The sequence below is a fragment of the Pleurodeles waltl genome, chromosome 7, assembly GCF_031143425.1.
Source record: "Pleurodeles waltl isolate 20211129_DDA chromosome 7, aPleWal1.hap1.20221129, whole genome shotgun sequence".
Classification (NCBI taxonomy): domain Eukaryota; kingdom Metazoa; phylum Chordata; class Amphibia; order Caudata; family Salamandridae; genus Pleurodeles; species Pleurodeles waltl.
The window spans coordinates 1,547,146,893-1,547,172,098 of NC_090446.1; the positions used below are offsets into that span (position 1 = coordinate 1,547,146,893).

The 25,206-nt window shown below is 48.9% G+C and overlaps 1 protein-coding gene across 2 annotated transcripts in view; it reads left to right on the plus strand.

Annotated features, from left to right (window-relative positions):
- The window catches only part of BCL3 (BCL3 transcription coactivator), a 243,311-nt gene that overhangs the window by 213,555 nt on the left and 4,550 nt on the right, over positions 1-25,206 (plus strand). For both annotated transcript variants that reach the window (XM_069201444.1, XM_069201445.1), the window contains exons 6-8: positions 6,308-6,385; positions 17,523-17,690; positions 18,681-18,825. In XM_069201444.1, coding sequence (XP_069057545.1) covers positions 6,308-6,385; positions 17,523-17,690; positions 18,681-18,825 — 391 coding nt within the window. The remainder of the gene's footprint in view (positions 1-6,307; positions 6,386-17,522; positions 17,691-18,680; positions 18,826-25,206) is intronic.

A 25,206-nucleotide genomic window follows, 5' to 3' on the forward strand; every position in this document is an offset into this window, starting at 1 on the left:
CAGGAGTACAGACGAGTAAACAGGCGGTGCAGGAGTACAGACGAGTAAAGAGGCTGTGCTGCTGTGCGGGAGTACAGAGAAGTAAAGAGGCTGTGCTGCTGTGCAGTAGTACAGAGAAGTAAAGAGGCTGTGCTGCTGTGCGGGAGTACAGAGAAGTAAAGAGGCTGTGCAGTAGTACAGAGAAGTAAAGAGGCTGTGCTGCTGTGCGGGAGTGCAGACAAGTAAAGAGGCTGTGCTGCTGTGCAGACAAGTAAAGAGACTGTGCAGGAGTACAGACGAGTAAAGAGGCTGTGCTGCTGTGCAGTAGTACAGAGAAGTAAAGAGGCTGTGCTGCTGTGCGGGAGTACAGAGAAGTAAAGAGACTGTGCAGGAGTACAGAGAAGTAAAGAGGCTGTGCTGCTCTACGGAAGTACAGAGAAGTAAAGAGGCTGTGCTGCTGTGCGGGAGTACAGAGAAGTAAAGAGGCTGTGCTGCTGTGCGGGAGTACAGAGAAGTAAAGAGGCTGTGCTGCTGTGCAGGAGTACAGACGAGTAAAGAGGCTGTGCTGCTGTGCGGGAGTACAGACGAGTAAAGAGGCTGTGCTGCTGTGCGGGAGTACAGACGAGTAAAGAGGCTGTGCTGCTGTGCGGGAGTACAGAGAAGTAAAGAGGCTGTGCTTCTGTGGGGAAGTCGAGACAAAGAGGCTGTGCTGCTGTGCAGGAGTACAGAGAAGTAAAGAGGCTGTGCTGCTGTGCAGGAGTACAGAGAAGTAAAGAGGCTGTGCTGCTGTGCGGGAGTACAGAGAAGTAAAGAGACTGTGCAGGACTACAGACGAGTAAAGAGGCTGTGCTGCTCTACAGAAGTACAGAGAAGTAAAGAGGCTGTGCTGCTGTGCAGGAGTACAGAGAAGTAAAGAGGCTGTGCTGCTCTACAGAAGTACAGAGAAGTAAAGAGGCTGTGCTGCTGTGCGGGAGTACAGAGAAGTAAAGAGGCTGTGATGCTGTGCGGGAGTACAGACGAGTAAAGAGGCTGTCATGCTGTGCGGGAGTACAGACGAGTAAAGAGTCTGTGCTGCTCTACGGCAGTATAGAGAAGTAAAGAGGCTGTGCTGCTGTGTGGGAGTACAGACGAGTAAAGAGGCTGTGCTGCTGTGCGGGAGTACAGAGAAGTAAAGATGCTGTGCTGCTGTGCAGGAGTACAGAGAAGTAAAGAGGCTCTGCTGCTGTGCGGGAGTACAGAGAAGTAAAGAGGCTCTGCTGCTGTGCGGGAGTACAGAGAAGTAAAGAGGCTGTGCTGCTGTGCGGGAGTACAGACGAGTAAAGAGGCCGTGCTGCTGTGCGGGAGTACAGAGAAGTAAAGAGGCTGTGCTGATGTGCGGGAGTACAGAGAAGTAAAGAGGCTGTGCTGCTGTGCGGGAGTACAGACGAGTAAAGAGGCTGTGCTGCTGTGCGGGAGTACAGACGAGTAAAGAGGCTGTGCTGCTGTGCGGGAGTACAGAGAAGTAAAGAGGCTGTGCTGATGTGCGGGAGTACAGAGAAGTAAAGAGGCTGTGCTGCTGTGTGGGAGTACAGACGAGTAAAGAGGCTGTGCTGCTGTGCGGGAGTACAGACGAGTAAAGAGGCTGTGCTGCTGTGCGGGAGTACAGACGAGTAAAGAGGCTGTGCTGCTGTACAGATGAGTAAAGAGGCTGTGCTGCTGTGCGGGAGTACAGAGAAGTAAAGAGGCTGTGCAGGAGTACAGACAAGTAAAGAGGCTGTGCTGCTGTGCAGTAGTACAGAGAAGTAAAGAGGCTGTGCTGCTGTGCGGAATTACAGAGAAGTAAAGAGACTGTGCAGGAGTACAGACGAGTAAAGAGGCTGTGCTGCTGTGCAGTAGTACAGAGAAGTAAAGAGGCTGTGCTGCTGTGCGGGAGTACAGAGAAGTAAAGAGACTGTGCAGGAGTACAGACGAGTAAAGAGGCTGTGCTGCTCTACAGAAGAGCAGAGAAGTAAAGAGGCTGTGCGGGAGTACAGAGAAGTAAAGAGGCTGTGCTGCTGTGTGGGAGTACAGACGAGTAAAGAGGCTGTGCTGCTGTGCAGGAGTACAGACGAGTAAAGAGGCTGTGCTGCTGTGCGGGAGTACAGAGAAGTAATGAAGTTATGCTTCTGTGCAGGAGTACAGACTAGTAAAGAGACTGCTGGTTTTCGGGAGTACAGACAAGTAATGCAGCCTCAGCACGTGCATATTATAGCACCGGTGGGTCCACGTGCCAGTGTGCTTTAAAACAGCTGAGGGTGTGGAAGCATGTCTGTGTGTTACTGCAGCTGAGGGGTTCAGTCATGGCTGTGTGTGTCACTGCAGCTGAGGGCGTTCAGTCATGTCTGTGTGTTACTGCAGCTGAGGGGTTCAGTCATGGTTGTATGTGTCACTGCAGCTGAGGGCGTTCAGTCATGTCTGTGTGTTACTGCAGCTGAGGGCTTTCAGTCATGACTGAGTGTGTTACTGCAGCTGAGGGCTTTCAGTCATGGCTGTGTGTGTGTGTGTTATTGCAGCTGAGAGGTTTCAGTCATCGCTGTGTGTTACTGCAGCTGTGAGGTTTCAGTCAAGCTTGGGTGTGTTCCTGCAGCTGAGGGCTTTCAGACATGGCTCTGTGTGTTACTGCAGCTGAGGGCTTTCACTCATGGCTGTGTTTGTGTGTGTTACTGCAGCTGAGAGGTTTCAGTCATCTCTGTTTGTTACTGCAGCTGTGAGGTTTCAGTCATGGCTGTGTGTTTTACTGCAGCTGAGGGCTTTCAGTCATGGCTGTGTGTGTTACTGCAACTTTGGGCTTTTAGTCATGGCTGTCTGTGTTACTGCAGCTGAGGGCTTTCAGTCATGGCTGTGTGTGTTACTGCAGATTTAGGCTTTCAGTCATGGCTGAGTGTTTTACTCCAGCTTAGTGCTTTCAGACATGGCTCTGTGTGTTACTGCAGGGAGGGCTTTTAGTCATGTCTGTGTGTTATTGCAGCTGAGGGGTTTCAGTCATGACTGTGTGTGTGCTACTGCAGCTGAGTGCTTTCAGTCATGGCTGTGTGTGTTACTGCAGCTGAGGGCTTTCAGTCATCCCTGTGTGTGTTACTGCAGCTGAGGGCTTTCAGTCATCCCTGTGTCGGAGCCGAGGGCTTTCAGTCATCCCTGTGTGTGTTACTGCAGCTGAGGGCTTTCAGTCATCCCTGTGTGTGTTAGTGGAGCTGAGGGCTTTCAGTCATCCCTGTGTGTGTTAGTGGAGCTGAGAGCTTTCAGTCATCCCTGTGTGTGTTAGTGGAGCTGAGGGCTTCCAGTCATCCCTGTGTGTGTTAGTGGAGCTGAGGGCTTTCAGTCACGGCTGTTTGAGTTACTGCAGCTGGGGGGTTCAGTCATGCCTGTGTGTGTTCCTACAGCTAAGGGCTTTCCGTTGTGGCTCCGTGTGTCTCTGCAACTGAGGGCTTTCAGTCATTACTGTGTGTGTTACTGCAGCTGAGGGGTTTTAGTCATGGATGTGTGTGTTACTGCAGCCAAGGGCTTTCAGACATGGCTGTGTGTGTTACTGTAGATGAGGGTGTTCACTCCTGGTTGTGTGTGTTACTGCAACTGAGGGTTTTTAGTCATGGCTGTATGTGTTACTGAAGCTGAGAGCATTCAGTCATGGCTCTGTGTGGCACTGCAGCTGAGGGTTTCAGTCATGTCTGTGTGGGTTACTGCAGCTGAGGGCATTCAGTCATGTCTGTGTGTGTTACTGCAGATGAGGGCTTTCAATCATATGTGTTTGTGTGTGTGTGTATCACTGCAGCTGATGGCTTTCAGTCATGGCTGTGTGTGTGTTACTGCAGCTGAGGGCTTTTAGACATGGCTGTGTGTGTTACTGCAGATGAGGGTGTTCAGTCATGGCTGAGTGTGTTACTGCAGATGAGAGCTTTCAGTCCTGGTTGTGTGTGTCACAGCAGCTGTGGGCTTCCAATCATGGCTGTGTGTTACTGCAGTTGAGGGCTTTCATTCATGGCTGTGTGTGTTACAGCAGCTGAGGGCTTTCAGTCATGACTGTGTGTTACTGCAGCTGAGGTTTTTCACTCACGGGTGAGTGTGTTAGTCATTGCTGTGTGTTACTGCAGCTGAGGGCTTTCTGTCATGGCTGTTTGTGTTACTGCAGCTGAGGGCTTTCAGTCGCGGCTGTGTGTGTGTTACTGCAGATGAGGGTGATCTGTCATGGCTGTGTTACTGCAGCTGTGGGCTTCCAATCATGGTTGTGTGTTATTACAGTTGTGTGCTTTCAGTTATGGCTGTGTGCTACTGCAGCTGACGGCTTTCAGTTATAGCTCTGTGTGTTAATGCACCTGTGGGCTTTCAGTTGTGGCTGTGTGTGTGTCACTGCAGCTGAGGGGTTTCAGTCATGGCTGTGTGTGTGTCACTGCAGCTGAGGGCGTTCAGTCATGTCTGTGTGCGTTACTGCTGCTGAGGGCTTTCAGTCATGTCTGTGTGGGTTACTGCAGCCGAGGACATTCAGTCATGTCTGTGTGTGTTAATGCAGATGGGGGCTTTCAGTTATGTGTGTGTGTGTGTTACTGCAGCTGAGGGCTTTCAGTCGTTGCTGTGTGTGTGTGTCACTGCTGCTGAGATGTTTCAATCGTGGCTGAGTGTGTGTCACTGCAGCAGTGGGCTTTCAGTCATGGCTGTGTGTTTTACTGCAACCGAGGGCTTTCAGTCATGGCTGTGTGTGTTACTGCAGCTGGCTGGGTGAGTTCAGTCATGTCTTTGTGTGTTACTACAGACGATGGCTTTCAGTCATGTCTGTGTGTGTTACTGCAGGTGAGGGCATTCAGTCGTTGCTGTGTGTGTGTCACTGCAGCTGAGGGGTTTCAGTCATGGCTGTGTGTGTGTCACTGCAGATGTGGGCTTTCAGTCATGACTGTGTGTGTTACTGCAACTGAGGGCTTTCAGTCATGGCTGTGTGTGTTATTGCACCTGAGGACTTTCAATCGTGGCTTTGTGTGTCACTGCAGCTGAGGGCTTTCAGTCATGTCTGTGTGTGTGTTACTGCAGCGCAGGGCTCTTAGTCGTGGCTGTGTGTGTTACTGCTGCTGTTGGCTTTCATTCATGACTGTGTGTTACTGCAGCTGAGTGCTTTTAGTCACGGATGGGTGTTACTGCAGCTGAGGGCTTTCAGTCATGGCTGTGTGTTACTGCAGATGAGGGCTCTAAGTCGTGGCTGTGTGTGTTACTGCTGCTGTTGGCTTTCAGTCACGGATGGGTGTTACTGCAGCTGAGGGCTTTCAGTCATGGCTGTGTGTTACTGCAGATGAGGGCTCTAAGTCGTGGCTGTGTGTGTTACTGCTGCTGTTGGCTTTCAGTCACGGATGGGTGTTACTGCAGCTGAGGGCTTTCAGTCATGGCTGTGTTACTGCAGCTGAGGGCTCTAAGTCGTGGCTGTGTGTGTTACTGCTGCTGTTGGCTTTCAGTCACGAATGGGTGTTACTGCAGCTGAGGGCTTTCAGTCATGGCTGTGTGTTACTGCAGATGAGGGCTCTAAGTCGTGGCTGTGTGTGTTACTGCTGCTGTTGGCTTTCAGTCACGGATGGGTGTTACTGCAGCTGAGGGCTTTCAGTCATGGCTGTGTTACTGCAGCTGAGGGCTCTAAGTCGTGGTTGTGTGTGTTACTGCTGCTGTTGGCTTTCAGTCACGGATGGGTGTTACTGCAGCTCAGGGCTTTCAGTCATGGCTGTGTGTTACTGCAGATGAGGGCTCTAAGTCGTGGCTGTGTGTGTTACTGCTGCTGTTGGCTTTCAGTCACGGATGGGTGTTACTGCAGCTGAGGGCTTTCAGTCATGGCTGTGTGTTACTGCAGATGAGGGCTCTAAGTCGTGGCTGTGTGTGTTACTGCTGCTGTTGGCTTTCAGTCACGGATGGGTGTTACTGCAGCTGAGGGCTTTCAGTCATGGCTGTGTTACTGCAGCTGAGGGCTCTAAGTCGTGGCTGTGTGTGTTACTGCTGCTGTTGGCTTTCAGTCACGAATGGGTGTTACTGCAGCTGAGGGCTTTCAGTCATGGCTGTGTGTTACTGCAGATGAGGGCTCTAAGTCGTGGCTGTGTGTGTTACTGCTGCTGTTGGCTTTCAGTCACGGATGGGTGTTACTGCAGCTGAGGGCTTTGTAAGCATGTGACTGGTTTGTAATATAACAGAATGCTCTCCACAGTCTCTCTCTGTGTGTCTAACATAACTGATGCATCTGAAGTATTACTCTAAGGTAAGTGTGTAGTAACTTCCACCAGCAGGAGTAGCACAGACCTTGCAATGTACAGTTCTGCCTTTTTAACCCTGTTCTCACCTCTTCCCTCAGGACATTAAGAGTGGACGCTCTCCGCTGACCCATGCGGTGGACAACAACTCCATGGACATGGTGTCTCTCCTCATCAGAGTGAGTATTTGTAAGGGGGGCTGCCTAAGGCGAGTCTTTGTGAAGTGAAGGTTGTGTAAGGAGAGGTTAGGTAAGGTGAGATTGAGTAAGGAGATGAGATGTGAGGGAGGCTGTGTAAGGTAAGGCTGTATAAGAGGAGGGTATGTCAGGTGAGGCAATGTAAGGTGAGGCTTTGTAAGGGGGCTGTGTAAGGTGAGACTGAGTGAGGTGATGAGCTCTAAGGTGAGGCTATGTAAGGTGAGGCTATGTAAGGTGAGGCTATGTAAGGTGAGGCTATGTAAGGTGAGGCTTATGTAAGGTGAGGAAGTGTAAGATGAGACTGCGTAAGAGGAGGCTGTGTAAGGTGAGAATGGGTAAGCTGAGGCTGTGTAAACTGAGGGTATGAAAGGAGAGGCTGTGTAAGAGGATGCTGTGTAAGGTGAGGGTATGTAAGGAGAGGCTGTGTAAGGTGAGGCTGAGTAAGGAGAGGCTGTGTAAGGGGAGGCTGTGTAAGCTGAGGGTGTGTAACATGAGGGTATGTAAGGAGATGCTGTGTAAGAGGAGGCTGTGTAAGCTGAGGCTGTATAAGGTGAAGGTATGTAAGGCGAGGCAGTGTAAGGTCAGGCTGTGTAAGGTGAGTCTGTGTAAGGGGAGGCTGTGTAAGCTGAGGCTGAGTAAGGAGAGGCTGTGTAAGGGGAGGCTGTGTGAGGGGTGGCTGTGTAAGCTGAGGCTGTGTAAGGTGAGGGTATGTAAGGAGAGGCTGTGTAAGGTGAGGCTGAGTAAGGAGAGGCTGTGTAAGGGGAGGCTGTGTGAGGGGTGGCTGTGTAAGCTGAGGCTGTGTAAGCTGAGGGTATGAAAGGAGAGGCTGTGTAAGGTGAGAATGGGTAAGCTGAGGCTGTGTAAGCTGAGGGTATGAAAGGAGAGGCTGTGTAAGAGGATGCTGTGTAAGGTGAGGCTTATGTAAGGTGAGGAAGTGTAAGGTGAGACTGCGTAAGAGGAGGCTGTGTAAGGTGAGAATGGGTAAGCTGAGGCTGTGTAAACTGAGGGTATGAAAGGAGAGGCTGTGTAAGAGGATGCTGTGTAAGGTGAGGGTATGTAAGGAGAGGCTGTGTAAGGTGAGGGTATGTAAAGATAGGCTGTGTAAGAGAAGTCTGTGTAAGCTGAGGGTGTGTAACATGAGGGTATGTAAGGAGATGCTGTGTAAGAGGAGGCTGTGTAAGCTGAGGCTGTATAAGGTGAAGGTATGTAAGGCGAGGCAGTGTAAGGTCAGGCTGTGTAAGGGGAGGCTGTGTAAGGGGAGGCTGTGTAAGCTGAGGCTGAGTAAGGAGAGGCTGTGTAAGGTGAGAATGGGTAAGCTGAGGCTGTGTAAACTGAGGGTATGAAAGGAGAGGCTGTGTAAGAGGATGCTGTGTAAGGTGAGGGTATGTAAGGAGAGGCTGTGTAAGGTGAGGGTATGTAAAGATAGGCTGTGTAAGAGAAGTCTGTGTAAGCTGAGGGTGTGTAACATGAGGGTATGTAAGGAGATGCTGTGTAAGAGGAGGCTGTGTAAGCTGAGGCTGTATAAGGTGAAGGTATGTAAGGCGAGGCAGTGTAAGGTCAGGCTGTGTAAGGGGAGGCTGTGTAAGCTGAGGCTGAGTAAGGAGAGGCTGTGTAAGGGGAGGCTGTGTAAGGGGTGGCTGTGTAAGCTGAGGCTGGGTAAGGTAAGGGTATGTGAGGAGAGGCTGTGTAAGGTGAGACTGAGTGAGGTGATGAGCTCCAAGGTGAAGCTATGTAAAGTTAGTGAGGCTGTGTAAGGTGAGGCTGTGTGAGAGGATGGTATGTAAGAGGAGGGTATGTAAAGTAAGGCTGTGTGAGAGGAGGGAAGTTAAAGTGAGGCTATGTAAGGTGGGGAGGCTATGTAAGAGGAGGGTATGTAAGGTGAAGCTGTGTAAGGAGAGGCTGTGTAACAGGAGGGTATGTAAGGTGAAGCTGTGTAAGGAGAGGCTGTGTAAGTGGAGGATTTTTAAGTTGGGGCTGTGTAAATGGAGATTATATAAGGAAAGGTTGTGTAAGGTGGGGCTGTGTTAGACAAAAGTATGTAATGTGAGGCTATGTAAGGTGATGCTGTGTAAGGTGAGTCTGTGTAAGAGGAGGGTATGTAAGGTGAAGCTGTGTAAGAGGGTAAGAGGAGGGTATGTGGGTATGTAAGGTGACGCTGTGTAAGAGGAGGGTATGTAAGTTGAGGCTCCTCAAGTGAAGACTGTGTAAGCTGAGGCTGTGTAAGGTGAGGCAGTGTACGTGGAGGTTATAGAAGGAGAGGTTTTGTAAGGTGAGGCTGTGTGAGAATAGGGTATGTAAGGTAAGGTTGTGTAATAGGAGGGTTTGTAAAATGAGGCTGTGTAAGAGGATGGTATGTAAGGTGAGGCTGTGTAAGAGTAGGTTGTGTAAGGTGAGGCTGCATAAGGTGAGGCTTTGTGAGAGGAGGGTATGTAAGGTGAGACTGTGTAAGAGGAGAGTGTGTAAGGTGAGGCTGTGCCAGAAGAGGGTATGTAAGGTGAGGCTCTGTAAGGAGAGGATGTGTAAGGGGAGGCTGTGTAAGGAGAGGATGTGTAAGGGAAGGCTGTGTAAGGGTAGGCAGTGGAAGGGGTACAAGAACAAGCTGTGTTAGGTTAGTGTCTCTAGGGAGAGTATGTATAAGGGGAGGCTGTGTAAGAGGAGGGCATGTAAGGTGAGGATGTGTAAGGTGAGGCAATGTAAGTGGAGGCTGTGTAAGGGGAGGCTGTGTAAGTTGAGGCTGTGTAAGGGGAGGATGTACAGGTTGAAGCTGTGCAAGTGAAGACTGTGTAATTGGAAGCTGTGTAAGGGGAGGCTGTGTAAGTGGAGGCTGTGCAAGTGGAGGCTAAGTAGAGCCTGTGTAAGGGGAGGCCATGTAAGGATAGGCCATGTATGATGAGGCCGTGTAAGTGGAGGCCATGTAAGGAGCGCTGTGTAAGTGGAGATGGTGTAAGTGGAGGCTGTGTAAGTGGAGGCTATGTAAGGGGAGGCTGTATAAGTGGAGGATGTGTAAGGGGAGGCTGTGTAAGTGTAGGCTGTGAAAGTTGATGATGTGTAAGTGGAGGCTGTGTAAGGGGAGGCTGAATTAGTTGAGGATGTGTAAGTGGAAGCTATGTAAGTTGAGGCTGTGTAAGGGGAGGCTGTGTAAGTTGAGAATGTGTAAGTGGAGTTTGTTTAAGTGGAGGCTGTGTAGGGGGAGGATGTGTACGGGGAGTTTGTGTAAGTGGAGACTGTGTACGTGGAGGTTGTACAAGGGGAGGCTGTTTAAGTTGAGGCAGTGTAAGGCGAGGATGTGTAAGTTCAGGCCGTGTAAGTGGAGGCTGTGTAAAGAGAGGATGTGTAAGATGAGGCTGTGTAAGCTGAGGCTATGCAAGTGGAGACTGTGTAAGTTGAGACTGTGTAAGGTGAGGCAGTGTAATGGGAGGCAGTGTAAGTGGGGGTTGTGCAAGTGGAGGCTATATAAGGTGATGCTGTGTGAGAGGAGGGCATTTAAGGTGAGGCTGTGTAAGAAGAAGGTATGAAAGGTGAGGCTGTGCAAGGTGAAGCCGTGTAAGTGGAGGCTGTGTAGGGGGAGGATGTGTGATTTGAGGCTGTGTAAGTGTAGGCTGTGCAAGTGGAGGCTGTGTAAGAGGAGGGTATGTAAAGTGAGTCTGTGTAAGGGGAGGCTGTGTAAGGGGTGTTTGTACAAGAACAAGCTGTGTAAGGTTAGTGTCTCTAGGGAGAGTCTTTATAAGAGGAGGCTGTGCAAGGGGAGGCTGTGAAACAGGAGGGTATGTAACATGAGGCTTTGTAAGGTGAGGCTGTGTAAGGGGAGGATGTGTAAGTGGAGGCTGTGTAAGTGGAAGATGTGTAAGTGTAGGCGGGTAAGTTGAGGCTGTGTAAGCTGAGGCTGTGCACATGGAGACTGTGTAAGTGGAGAATGTGGAGAATGTGTAAGGGGAGACTGTGTCAGTTGAGGATGTGTACGTGGAGGCTGAGTAAGCTGAGGATATGTAAGTGGAGGTTGTGTAAGGGGAGGGTGTGCAAGGGGAGGCTGTGTAGGGTGCAACAGTGTAAGGAGAGGCTGTGTAAGGGAAGGATGTGTAGGGTGAGGCCAGGTAAGGGGAGGATGTGTAGGGGGAGGATGTGTAAGTTGAGGCTGTGTAGGGGGAAGATGTGGAAGTGGAGGCTATATATGGTGAGGCTGTGTAAGGTGAGTCTTTGTGAGAGGAGGGTGTGTGAGGTGAGGCTGTGTAAGAGAAGGGTCTGTAAGGTGAGGCTGTGTAAGGTGAGGCTGTGTAAAAGAAGGGTATGTCAGGTGAGGCTGTGTAAGAGGATGGTATGTCAGGTAAGGCTGTGTAAGTGGAGGTTACATAAGGAGAGGTTATGTAAGGTGAGGCTGTGTAAGAGGAGGGTATGCCAGATGAGGCTGTGTAAGTTGAGGCTGCGTGGGGGAGGATCTGTGAGCTGAGGCTGTGTAAGTGTAGGATGTGCAAGAGGAGGGTATGTAAGGTGAGGCTGTGTAAGGGGAGGCTGTGTAAGGGGTGGTTGTACAAGAACAAGCTGTGTAAGGTTAGTGTCTCTAGGAAGAGTATGTATAAGTGGAGGCTGTGCAAGGGGGCGCTGTGTAAGAGGAGGGTATGTAAAGTGAGGCTGTGTAAGGGGAGGCTTTGTAAGGGCTGTTTGTACAAGACAAAGCTGTGTAAGGTTAGTGTCTCTAGGGAGAGTCTGTATAAGTGGAGGTTGTGCAAGGGGAGGCTGTGCAAGAGGAGGGTATGTAAGGTGAGGCTGTGTAAGTGGAGGATGTATAAGTGGAGGCTCTGTAGGTGGAAGATGTGTACGTGAAGGCTGTGTAAGTTGAGGCTGTGTAACGGGAGGCTGTGTAAGTTGAGGCTGTGCAATTCGAGACTGTGTAAGTGGAGGCTATGTAAGTTGAGGATGTGTAAGTGGACGCTGTGTAAGGGAGGCTGTGCAAGCTGAGGATGTGTAAGTGGAGGCTAAGGGGAGACTGTGCAAGTTGAGGATGTGTAAGAGGAGGGTATGTAAAGTGAGGCTGTGTAAGGGGAGGCCTTGTAAGCGGTGTTTGTACAAGAAAAAGCTGTGTAAGGTTAGTGTCTCTAGGGAGAGTCTGTATAAGTAGAGGTTGTGCAAGGGAAGGCTGTGTAAGAGGAGGGTATGTAAGGTGAGACTGTGTAAGGGGAGGATGTGTAAGTGGAGGGTCTGTAAGTGGAAGATGTGTACGCAAAGGCTGTGTAAGTTGAGGCTGTGTAAGGGGAGGCTGTATAAGTTGAGGCTGTGCAATTGGAGACTGTGTAAGTGGAGGCTGTGTAAGGGGAGGCTGTGTAAGCTGAGGATGTGTAAGTGGAGGCTGTGTTAGGGAGGCTGTGCAAGTTGAGGATGTGTAAGTGGAGGCTGTGCAAGTTGAGGATGTGTAAGTGGAGGCTGTGTAAGGGGAGGCTGTGCAAGGGGAGGAGGTGTAGAGGAGGATGTGTAGGGTGAGACAGTGTAAGGAGAGGCTGTGTAAGGGAAGGATGTATAGGGTGAGGCCGTGTAAGGGGAGGGTTTGTAGGGGAGAATGTGTAAGTTGAGGATGTGTACGGGAGGCTGTGTAAGTTGAGGCTGTGTAAGGGGAGGATGTGTAAATTGAGGCCATTTAAGTTGAGGCTGTGCAAGTGGAGACTATGTAAGCTGAGGCTGTGCAGGGTGAGGCTGTGTAACTGGAGGCTGTGTAAGTTGAGACTGTATAAGGGGAGGCTGTGCAAGGGGAGGCAGTGTAGGGGAGGATTTGTAGGGCGAGACAGTGTAAGGAGAGGATATGTAAGAGAAAGATGTTGCTGTGTAAGGGAGGATGTGTAGAGGAGGCTGTGTAAGTGGAGGCCGTGTAAGTGGAGGCTGTGCAAGTTGAGGCTCTTTAAGGGGAGTAGGTGTAAATTGAGGCCATTTAAGTTGAGGCTGTGCAAGTGGAGACTTTGTAAGCTGAGGCTGTGCAGGGTGAGGCTGTGTAACTGGAGGGTGTGTAAGTTGAGGCTGTATAAGGGGAGGCTGTGCAAGGGGAGGCAGTGTAGGGGAGGATTTGTAGGGTGAGACAGTGTAAGGAGAGGATATGTAAGAGAAAGATGTTGCTGTGTAAGGGAGGATGTGTAAAGGAGGCTGAGTGAGTGGAGGCCGTGTAAGTGGAGGCCGTGCAAGTTGAGGCTGTTTAAGGGGAGGCTGTGTATGTTGAGGATGTGTAAGTAGAGGTTGTGTAAGTGGAGGCTGTATAAGTGGAGGCTGTGTAAGGGGAGGGTGTGTAGGGGAGAATGTGTAAGTTGAGGATGTGTACGGGAGGCTGTGTAATTTGAGGCCGTGTAAGGGGAGGATTTGTAAATTGAGGCCATTTAAGTTGAGGCTGTGCAAGTGGAGACTATGTAAGCTGAGGCTGTGCAGGGTGAGGCTGTGTAACTGGAGGCTGTGTAAGTTGAGGCTGTATAAGGGGAGGCTGTGCAAGGGGAGGCAGTGTAGGGGAGGATTTGTAGGGTGATACAGTGTAAGGAGAGGATATGTAAGAGAAAGATGTTGCTGTGTAAGGGAGGATGTGTAGAGGAGGCTGTGTAAGTGGAGGCCGTGTAAGTGGAGGCTGTGCAAGTTGAGGCTGTTTAATGGGAGTATGTGTAAGTTGAGGATGTGTAAGGGGAGGCTGCGTATGTTTAGGATGTGTAAGTAGAGGTTGTGTAAGTGGAGGCTGTATAAGTGGAGGCTGTGTAAGGGGAAGCTGGGTAAGTGAATGCTGCGCAAGTGGAGGCTGTGTAAGGGGAGGATGTGTGACTTGAGGATGTGTAAGTGGAGGCTGTGTAAGGCGAGGCTGTGTAAGTTGAGGATGTGTAAGTGGAGGTTGTGTAAGAGGAGGCTGTGTAAGGGGAAGATGTGTAAGGGGAGGCTGGGTAAGTGGACGTTGTGTAAGTAGAGGCTGTATAATGGGAGGCTGTGTACGTTGAGGATGTGTACATGGAGGCTGTGTAAGGAGAGACTGTGTTAGTTGAGGATGTGTACGTAGAGTTGTGTAAGTTGGGGGGGTGTAAATGGAGGTTGTGTAAAGGGAGGCTGTGTAGGGGATGATGTGTAGGGCGAGACAGTGGAAGGAGAGGATAAGTAAGGAAAGGATGTGTAAGTTGAGGATGTGTAAGTGGATGCTGTGTAAGGGGAGGCTGTGTAAATTGAGGATGTGTAAGTGGAGGCTGTGTAAGTGGAGGCTTTGTAAGGGGAGGCTGTGCAAAGGGGGGATGTGTAGTGTGAGACAGTGTAAGGAGAGGATGTGTAGGGGAGGCTGTGTAAGGGGAGGCTGTGTAAGTTGAGGATGTGTAAGTGGAGGCTGTGTAAGTGGAGGCTTTGCAAGAAAGGCTGTGCAAAGGGAGGATGTGTAAGTGGAGGCTGTGTAAGTGGAGGCTTTGTAAGGTGAGGCTGTGCAAAGGGAGGATGTGTAATGTGAGACAGTGTAAGGAGAGGATGTGTAGGGGAGGCTGTGTATGTTGAGGCTGTGTAGGGGAGGGTGTGTAGGGGAGGATGTGTAAATTGAGGCTGTGTAGGGGAGGAATGTGTAAGTTGAGGCTGTTTAAGGGGAGAATGTGTAATTTGAGGCTGTGCAGGGGAGGATGTGTAAGTTGAGGCTTTGTTGTGGGAGGATGTGTATGGTGAGGCCATGCGAGGGAGGATGTGTAGGGGGAGGATGTGTAAGTTCAGGCTGTGTAGAGGAGGATTTGTAGGGGAGGCTGTGTTGTGGGAGGATGTGTAGGGTGAGGCAGTGCAAAGGGAGGATCCTTAAAGGGAGGGTGTGTAATTTGAGGCTGTGTAGGAGAGGATGTGTAAGTTGAGGCTGTGCAGGGGAAGAGGGGAAGATGTGTAGGGGAGGCTGCGTAAGTTGAGGCTGTGTAGGGGGATGTGTAGGGTAGGCTGGGTAAGTTGAGGCTGTTTCGGGGAGGATGTGTAGGGGAGGCTGTGTAAGTTGAGGCTGTGTAGGAAGAGGATGTGTAGGGTGAGGCCATGCAAGGGGAGGATGTGTAGGGGAGGCTGTGTAAGTTGAGGCTGTGTAGGGGAGGATGTGTAGGGTAGGCTGGGTAAGTTGAGGCTGTTTAGGGGAGGATGTGTAGGGGAGGCTGTGTAAGTTGAGGCTGTGTAGGAAGAGGATGTGTAGGGTGAGGCCATGCAAGGGGAAGATGTATAGGGGAGGCTGTGTAAGTTGAGGCTTTGTAGAGGAGGCTGTGTTGTGGGAGGATGTGTAGGGTGAGGCAGTGCAAGGGAGGATGTGTAGGGAGAAGAATATTGAGGCTGTGTAGGGGAGGATGTGTAAATTGAGGCTGTGTAGGAGGAGGATGTGTAGGGTGAGGCCATGCAAGGGGAGGATGTGTAGGGGAGGCTGTGTAGGGGAGGATGTGTAGGGGAGGCTGTGTAAGTTGAGGCTTTGTTGTGGGAGGATGTGTATGGTGAGGCCATGCAAGGGAGGATGTGTACTTGGAGGATGTGTAAGTTGAGGCTGTGTAGGGGGAGGATGTGTAGGGAGAAGAAATGTATAATGAGGCTGTGTTGGGGAGGATGTGTAAGTTGAGGCTGTGTAGGAGGAGGATGTGTAGGGTGAGGCCATGCAAGGGGAGGATGTGTAGGGGAGGCTGTGTAGGGGAGGATGTGTAGGGGAGGCTGTGTAAGTTGAGGCTTTGTTCTGGGAGGATGTGTATGGTGAGGCCATGCAATGGAAGATGTGTACTTGGAGGATGTGTAAGTTGAGGCTGTGTACGGGGAGGATGTGCAAGTTGAGGCTGTGCAGGGGAGGCTGTGTAGGGGAGGATGAGTAAATTGATGCTGTGTAGGGGGAGTATGTGTAGGGTGAGGCTGTGCAAGGGGAGGATGTGAAGGGGAGGCTGTGTAAGTTGAGGCTATGTAGGGGAGGATGTGTAGGGGTGGCTGTATAAGTTGAGGCTGTATAGGGGAGGATGTGCAGGGGAGGCTGTGCAGGAGAGGCTATGTAAGTTAAGGCTGTGTGGCTGTTGTGGTGCCCACTGTGGAGTGTGCCGTGGGTGCCAGGCTACCCACCATGGAGTGTGATGTGGCTGGTGCGGTGCCCACCATGGAGTGTGCCATGGGTGCCAGGCTGCCTACCATGGAGTGTGTTGTGTTCTGTTGTGGAGGGTGCTATGGCTACTGGGCTGCCCGCCATGGAGTGTGCCACTGCTACTGGGCTGCCCACCATGGAGAGTGCTACTGATATTGGGCTACCCACCGTGGGGAGTTCCATGGCTACTGCGATGCCCACTGTGCAGTGTGCCGTGGGTGCTGGGCTGCACACAGTGGAGTGTGCTAGGGTTTTCATGCTGCCTTCTGTGGAGTGTGCTGTGGATGCTGGACTGCTTACTGTGGAGCGTGTCATGCCTGCTGGACTGCCAGTCGTGGATTGTGCCAGGGGTGTCAGGCTGCTCACTGTGGAGTGTGTCACAGCTGCTGGACTGATCTCTGTGGAGTGTGCCATGGATGCTGAGCCCACCGCATACTGTGTCATGGGTGCATTCCTGTGTTGTTCCCCAGGGCTCATGCAGATCTCCTGCTCTCTTGAGTATTTATGTCAGGTAACTACATCAAGGTATACAGACCATGGGTGTTATTTCATACTATGTGGATGATGTAACTGACTCATCACCATGTGTCCTGCAGTCATTGTATCCTTTTTCTGACTGTCCAGTTTTAGATGAGTTAAAACTGATTGTTCCTAAATGGGACCAAAACCTAATTTCTATTGTTGAAACTCCCTCTTAATCTTAATGGAATAAGATCTGATTGTTGAATAATAGGCCCAGTCATGTCACCTCCTCCCTTCAGACTGGATTTAAAGCTATGTAATCCCATTTGGATCCTCCACGTTTACGATAGGACCTTGATTCTTCTTGGTCTTCCTTTACCATAGTGATCCTTTGTGTTATTTCATGGCATCTTCATTCCTTGCGGTCTATGATAACATTGTCATTCCTTGTGGTCTATGATGGCCATCATCATTCCTTTATGGACTATGATGGCCATCGTCATTCCTTCTGGTCTATGATAGTCATCGTCATTCTTCTGGTCTATAATGGCCATCATCATTCCCTCTGGTCTATGATGGCCACATTGATCCTTTGTGGTCTTGCATAGCCGCATTGATTTTTCTTGGTCTTTAAAAACCATCGTGATGCGACCTGTCCTGTGATGGCCATATTGATGCATCTTGGTCTTTGATGGTCATAGTGATGCCACCTGGTTTATGAAGGCCATATTGATGTGCCTTGCTCTATCGTTGCCATATTGATTCAACCTGGTCAATGATGGCCGTATTGGTTCAATTTATCTTATGGTGGCCATATTGTCTGGCATTGTTCTCTGTAGGCCGTATTGATTTGTCCTGGTCTGTGCTGCACATATTGATCCATGCTGGTCTGTGCTGCCCATATTGATTTAAGCTAAGTTATAGTGGACAGATTGATATGTCTTGGTCTTCTGTGGGTGTATTGCTGCATGCTGGTATATGATGTTCGTCTTAGTGTGGTGCGACCACCATCGAGCTACTATTACTATATCAGGCTACTGCACTAAAAGTGTCCCCTATATAGTAAAACACATAGAGGCAATATTGCTGGAGCTATCTACAGTTCTTACATACACTGCCAGTGACACCTTATTTGCTTACCAAGAAGCAGATAAGAGGATCTCACATGCTATAGAGCTCAGTCGCCAGAGCAGTTGCAAACAAGACAACAAGTTCCCGCTGCATCAACTTTCAGGCTCTACTAAGATGCAACTCAATGGTTTTACCTTAACAGATAAGGCTATGATTGGGGATCATATAACCTATTAAGGATCCTACAACCTAACTCTTAAGGTTTAAGATGCACATCCTCCCCAAAAGGTTTTCTTCTACTGCAAAATATCACATGGTCATACCCATGACATAATTTGAAGAAGCAGATCTGTGGGAAGAAGAGGGGTCCTCAAATGTGGTGTGTGTGGGTGTAAAGTTGACGAGTGTAGTGTCCTAAGTATTGGGCTGTAGTCGCACGCAGTATCATGACGCAAAAGCTCTCGCTAGATAGAACCTTAGTGTTGATGGTACACTCTGAGCAATGCTAACCCTCCTGTGTTGTCCATTTCACAGAATGGAGCTAATGTGAACTCACAGACATACTCGGGGAACACAGCCCTGCACTCTGCCAGTGGCCGAGGGCTGCTCGACATCGTGCGGGTGCTGGTGAAGAATGGAGCCGACAGCAGCATCAAAAACTACCACAACGACACCTCGCTGATGGTGGCCAGCAACAAAAAGGTCTGTTCAAAGGGAACCGGGACGGGGGATGAAATGGGACAAGAGAGAAAGGTCCAGAGGCAGGATGGGGGAAGAGGTCACTCAGGATCCTTGAGGGAGCCACCTTGGGGATATGGGAATCTCATTGACAGGAGAATGGTAGTAGAGAGGCTAGCACCACAACACGTCTCTGATGATGGACAACTCCAAGACAGAGTAAATTCTATGAACAGGAGAATTGTCTTAGAGATGCAGTGGGATGGTCTAAGGGTCCCTGTGGGGTCCAGAGTATAAGGTTGAAGATCCTACACAGGATGAGCAGAGAGAGGGCAGGATTCCTGTGATTACCCAGGTGGTTTGGGTGAGAATCCTGAGAGCACACAGGCCAGTGAATCACAGGTTCTTGATCTTCTAGGTTAGAGATGAAAAATCAGGACAGTAGGGATAGGATCATGGGACAGAATGGCAGACATTTGCACAAAGATGGGTTTCTGGGTATAGGACAGAGTCTATCTGTAGATGCAGATTCAGGGGTAGTGATGAGCAACCCAACATTCCTCTTTCTCATTTGCCCCGCTGAGGTTGCCTGCGCTTGGCATATTGCTTAGAAGAAATCATCAATAAATTAATAGATAGATGAAATGTCCTCTTCTTTACCCCTTCTTTTTCAACTGTCTCTGGTCACTGTAAATAGTTCCCATCAAAATCCTTTAGTTTTCTATTGTGTCGCTTCTATCTCAGCACTCACTGTCTTTCCAACCTGTACTCCCACTTTTCCTCTATCATGCCTTCCTCTTCTCATCTCTTGTCCTCTCTTGTCAATATTTCTCAACCATTCAATATCTTTCTATCCTAGACTGTGTTCCCTCTCTCAGCCTCTGCCTCCCTATCCTACTTTTCCTTGCTGCCTATGTTTATTACCCAGATTGTCATCTTCTCCCCTCTCCAATGTAACTTTCTTCTCTGACTTCATCTCTCTTCCCCTTTCTCAACCCTCTCCTTTATCCCTAGGTGACTGATATCCTACGCGGGAAGGCATCGCGGCCACTGCCGCATCAGTGCAGCACACCAAAGGCTGCAGCAGAGATTGTCAAAGAGATGCCTTCTCCAGGCAGCAGCTGCACCAGTTCCCCCTCCAGGCAGCTGGTCTGCAATGGTGAGACTTCTCATTCACTTGGAGGGAATTCTGACTCAGTGCACGCACATCCCATAACAGATATTCTGCAGCTTGGAGCCTGTTTTGCATTTCAGCGGATGGGTTGCTCCATCACAACGGTGACGGATAAGCCGTCCGGCGACATATAAATCCCATAGGATATAATGGGATTTATATTTCAGCAGACAGGGTACCCGTCAGCGTTGTGACGGAGTAACTCGTCTGCTGACATCTAAGCCAGGCCCTTGGTCTCTTCATGGCTAGACCTAATACTTCTCCAACGCCTCTATGGCTGAGCTTGATGCCAACAGAGGCCATGACGGCATAACTTGGTTCTGTCCATGGTTCAGTACCAGTGGGGTACCTCCGGGGCATGATGTTTTCATAATATGGCTACCTACAGCTTCAGTGTCTCAGCCTAGTAGCTCTGCATCCTTGGAATGGCTAGAGGTCCTACTGCTAGGATCGTTGTTTAGCAGGACTTAGACTCTTCTTGGCCTGTTCTAGTATATATTGCAGGTTGGATCTATCTTTGGCTTGGCTTCATACCACTGAGATTTGAAACTCCTCTTCGCTTCTCTTAATACTGCTGGGATTTGTGTGTGGCTTTCCTTAATACGGCTGGGATTTGTGTGTGGCTTTCCTTAATACGGCTGGGATTTGTGTGTGGCTTTCGTTAATACGGCTGGGATTTGTGTCTGGCTTTCCTTAATACGGCTGGGATTTGTGTCTGGCTTTCCTTAATACGGCTGGGATTTGTGTCTGGCTTTCCTTAATACGGCTGGGATTTGGGTGTGGCTTTCCTTAATACGGCTGGGATTTGTGTGTGGCTTTCCTTAATACGGCTGGGATTTGTGTCTGGCTTTCCTTAATACGGCTGGGATTTGTGTCTGGCTTTCCTTAATACGGCTGGGATTTGTGTCTGGCTTTCCTTAATACGGCTGGGATTTGTGTCTGGCTTTCCTTAATACGGCTGGGATTTGTGTGTGGCTTTCCTTAATACGGCTGGGATTTGTGTGTGGCTTTCCTTAATACGGCTGGGATTTGTGTGTGGCTTTCCTTAATACGGCTGGGATTTGTGTGTGGCTTTCTATAATACGGCTGGGATTTGTGTCTGGCTTTCTATAATACGGCTGGGATTTGTATCTGGCTTTCTGTAATACTGCTGGGATTTGTGTCTGGCTTTCCTTAACATTGCTGGGATGCTTGCTGTGTCAGAAGCACGCTGTATACGTGGTGTGTCTCAGTACTGCTTGTCTTTGAGCACTGTACTCACTTTACAGCTTTTCCTAGTGGCTTGACACAGCTGAACTGAGATATCCTCAAGACTTGTCACATTACAGCGGGCATCTCACTGAGGCTTGGGTTGGTAAAGCTGGCATCTCAGCAAGAGATCCCTCAAAGGCTTCACTTTGCACCAGTATGATATCTCTTTGGACCCCCTGTGTGCCAGTGGGCCCTCCCATTACATCATCACTGTAGCAAGTGATCTTTTCACAGCTTTACTTAGTGTCCCAGACTCACCTTCCTTGGCATCACGATGATGACATGTCCTCAGGGCATTGCGCACCAAGTTTATGATCCTTCAGTTGAAAGTCTCAAGTGGGACTTATCCTCGTCTTGTGCTTTGGATTTGTACTTAACTTGGCTTTTGCTACTAGGATCAATTCTTGGCTTTGTTTAACACCGATGTGATCTGTCCTTGGATGGGCTTCGTACTAATGGGATGTGTCTTCAGCTGGCCTTTTTACTAATGGGATTTCTCCTTAGTATAACTTTGTACCAATGGGATTTCTCCTTAGTATGACTTTGTACCAATGGGTGTTTTCCTTAGTATGCCTTTGTACCAATGGGATCTCTCCTTAGTATGAGTTTGTATCAATGGGATTTCTCCATAGTATGACTTTGTACCAATGGGATTTCTCCATAGTATGACTTTGTACCAATGGGATTTCTCCATAGTATGACTTTGTACTAATGGGATTTCTCCTTAGTATGTCTTTGTACCAATGGGATTTCTCCTTAGTATGACTTTGTACCAATGGGGTGTTTTCCTTAGTATGGCTTTGTACCAATGGGATTTTTCCCTAGTATGTCTTTGTACCAATGGGATTTCTCTTTAGGATGACTTTGTACCAATGAGGTGTTTTCCTTGGTATCGCTGTTTACCCGTGGGATCTCTCCTTAGGCTGACTTGGTAACAATGGCATCCATTTTTGCTTTAGCTTTGTGTGGTCAGGATCCCTCCTTGGCTTCTCTTAGTACCACTGCATTCTCCTGGAGTTCTCCAGGTCCTGAGGGTACTCAGTGGTGCTAAGCAGTCCTTGTGACAGGTATTGCCTGTTATCATTGGAGCAGGGGCAAGATACTGCTGGGTGTTGACTATCAAGACATGGCAAAGTTACACAATTAGAGATTACGCTTGGATGGGGTGTAAATGTAGACGTTCACATAACATCAATGTATGAGTGACATACATTCATTGCATTGTTCAGTCAGTGCTTGGGATTCTGAAAAACAGGACGGGTAGATAAAAACTTTTTCAATAATATAGCAAACTATGATAGTTGTAAGACACTGGTATCTCTGCCAAATGCGGACTTCTGTGTATCTCGGCTCTGCCTGCATATTCTTGCTCTAAAGCTAAGAAAGTTAAAGGAGGTTGTTTCTCTGCATGCTGAATAGGCTGGATATTTTTTGTTCTATGAAGGCAAATTCTCACATAAATTTTCATTATGAAAATTTCAAGGAACTTCCCAGCTGTTCTTGGAGGTGAAATTTCACATGATTGTTGTCATCTGGAGGTTTGTTCCAGCGGAGCACGCCTCCCAGGAGCAGTAGAATTGCAACCAACCGACATTTAAGTCTTGGACCAGTCTGCTGGTGGCTTTTCAACACTTGTAATTTTGTTTAATTAATAGAGTTTTTGGGGAATTGTTTTAAAATATTTGGAGCAATTGTGTTGAGATGTTGTGCATGTGAAAATGTGGGATGCAGTTCTGAATGCTCATTTTAGGGTTGCTTGCACACGTGACTTGGTGTTGCTGAGACACACGTTTTGGTGTTGACATGGCTGTGCTTGTTATCATGGTCTCTCAGGGTCTTCTCACCTTGAATGTATGGGTGTGATCTGGATTGGCCTTGTCGATCTGCTGGTGAGCAAGCCTGCAGCATGTAAAACCCGAGAGCCACACCTAACACTAGCCACTCCTTGCCCAAACAAACAGGGATTACAGCTGTGCATCTTTGTGGTGGAACCTTTGTGGTTGAGCCTCTTAAGTAGACCTCAGTCGGAAGGACTGAGAAGGGCCATCAAGTACCGCACTAAGCTTCAGTTTTAGCTGTGGTTTGGCGCAGAGGCACCTTGAGTTCTTATCTCCTCAGTTTCCATAACTGCAGAGGCAATCTTCACATTAGAAGAGTTACAGAGTGGATAGAACAGTTGGAACTTTGCGCTACTGAAGTGTGTCATGTTGGCCATTAAAGGGGCTGCTGCTCAGAAGTTTTGGTACAACCTCTACCTTCAAGGAGCAATAGCCGGTCACACAATCTCAAAGGAGCTGGACCTCGAGGTTCTTCAGCGTGATCTCAGAGTCATTCTCTGCACCATTGCCTTCTACTTCCTCCTCAGCTCATGGAAAAGGAATCCTTCCTCTGTCCTAGAGGGCATCCTTAGCTCTCAAGGGTGGAAGCAATGTGATTATATTCTCTGCTAAATGAGCATCCAAGACAAATGGAACTAACTTACAGATGTCAAACTCCAACATGCACCCAGAAATCATGGCAGTGGGAGTCACTTTATTTTTGTCGTGTTGAGTCTCATGTTAAGGAAAAATTCAAAAATACTTTCAGTTTTGGGGTTTCAATGCCTCCAAATGAGCTCAAGCCCAACAGATCATCTTGTTCATACATGTACTCGCACAGCATTGAGGGCAGGACCTCCTAATGACGTTTTGTGTCCTTTATGGGTCCATCCATTTCTTCCTCACAGAAGCCCACCGAGATGCCTGATCACAAAGCTTGCGACACAGACACTGATCCCCAGATCCCCTGCAGCTCTGCGTAAGACAAGGATGTTGTTGGAAAGGGCCTCACTGCAGGGTCACCCCCAAACATTTTGCCTTAATCCTCTTCTTTTTCTGACCTCATTTTTGCTGCCTTTAGGATTCTGGTCACTTTACCACTGCTAACCAATGCTAAAGTGCATATGCTCTCTCCTTGGTAACATTGGCTCATACCCAATTGGCTTATTTAATTTACTTGTACGTCCCTAGTAAAGTGCACTATATGTGCCCAGGGCCTGTAAATTAAATGCTACTATTGGGCTGCCGCACTGATTGTGCCACCCACACAAATATCCCCTTAACGATGTCTTAAGCCTGCCTCTGCAGGTCCTGTGTGTGCAGTTTCGCTGGCACTTCGTCTTGGCATTTATAAGTACTTGCCAAGACTTAAACTCCCCCTTTTCTACATATAAGTCACCCCTAAGGTAGGCCCTAGGTAACCCATTGGGCAGAGAGCTATGTATGTAAAAGGGAGGACATATACAGGTGGGTTTTATATGTCCTGGTAGTGGAAAACTCCTAAATTTGTTTTCCACTACTGTGAGGCCTGCTCCTTTCATAGGATAGCATTAGGTCTGCCCTCACATAGTGGTTGAGTGGTAGATTCTGATCAGAAAGGGGTAAAAAGGTCATGTTTAATATGGCCAGAATGGTAATAGAAAATCCTGCTTATTGGTGAGGTTGGATTTTATATTACTATTTTAAAAATGCCACTTTTAGAAAGTGAGCATTTCGCTGCACTTAAAATCCATCGGTGCCTTACAGCCTGTCTCCAAACCAAGTCTGGTTGGGCTGGTTGACAGCTCCCTTGTGCATTCCACCCAGACAACAACAGACTCAGGACACTGAGACAAACCTGAACTCATCTGCATACTGAATGGGTCTTCCAGGGCTGGAAGGGTGAGGGCCTGGCATTTACGTTTCAAAGGCTAGTGGCCTGCCCTCACACAATGGACTGCCAAAATCTTTACTGGGAACCTGGCAGACAGACCTGTACTGAAAAGGGACCTTGTACACTTCATAACCACTCTTTGACGCCCCCCCCCCCCATTTTAAAGGCTTTTTTGGGTATATAAACTGGGTCTCTGAGCCAAACAGATCAGACACTTCTGGACCTTAACCTGCAACCTGTCAAGGGGAACTGCCTGGCTGCCCAAAGGACTCATCTGGACTGCTTTGCTGTGAAGGACTGCTGCCCTGCTATTGCCCTGCTGCCCTGCTGTCCTCTGACTTTGCTGAGTAGTGCTCTCCAAGGGCTTGGATTGAGCTTGCCTTCTGTTTTCAAACGTCTCAGGGCCAAAAACACTTCATCTCTTCAAGGAAACTTCTTGTGCGCTGAAAATTGATGCACAGCCTGCTAAAAACGACGCACAGCCTGCCCTGCAATGAGAAAATCGATGCACAGACAAACCAGAACAAAGCAGCCCAACTTCCCGAGCAAAGATTGACGCAGTGCCTGGGTTGCAACTGGAAATTTGACGCACGGCCCTACCGGATTGATGCACAGCCAAGCCGGAACGATTTAGCCTGACTTCCTGAGTATAGAATTAATACAGCGCCTGCTGGGTGACAGAAAATTTGACGCATCGCCTATTGGATCGACGCAACGCCTGTGACTTCTGCCCACATGCCCAGGATTTTCCCCACATAGTCCCTGGACGTCCAAAGATCCCCGCATCGCAGTGAGGAACCAAGATTTCACGCCAGAAATCAATGCAAAGCCCCTTTCAGCGTGGAAAGAAACAAAGCATCGTCTGTGCCGCATCAGAAAATCTGACGCACACCTTATTTTTCCACACATCTCCTATTCCGTGGTCTCCATGCGTGATCATTTTGAAGCAAAGAAGGTACTTTGTGCAAACAAGAGAAAACTGTTGATTTCTGAGATTTAAGACTCGTCAAAATTGCAAAAGTGATATCTCAACTTGTGCGTATTGAATCTTTGATCTTAATTTCACCTGATAAATATCTTATATTTTTTTAAACCTGTATGGTGTATTTTTGTGGTGTTTTCACTGTGTTACTGTGTGGTTTATTGCACAAATACTTTACACACTGCCTTCAAAGTAAAGCCTGACTGCTCAGTACCAAGCTACCAAAGGGTGGGCACAGGATAATTTGGATTGTGTGAGACTTACTCTTATTAGGACTGTGGTCCCTATTTGGACAAAGGTGAATACCTTTGCCAACAAGAGACCCCGTTTCTAACAGCTGTAGTCCTGAGTAACACCAATGATGCACTATTCTGTGCTGTCTTCCTCTATTTCAGTAGTGGGGTACTTCTGATGGGGGTGGAGGACTCCCATTTTTCCCACAT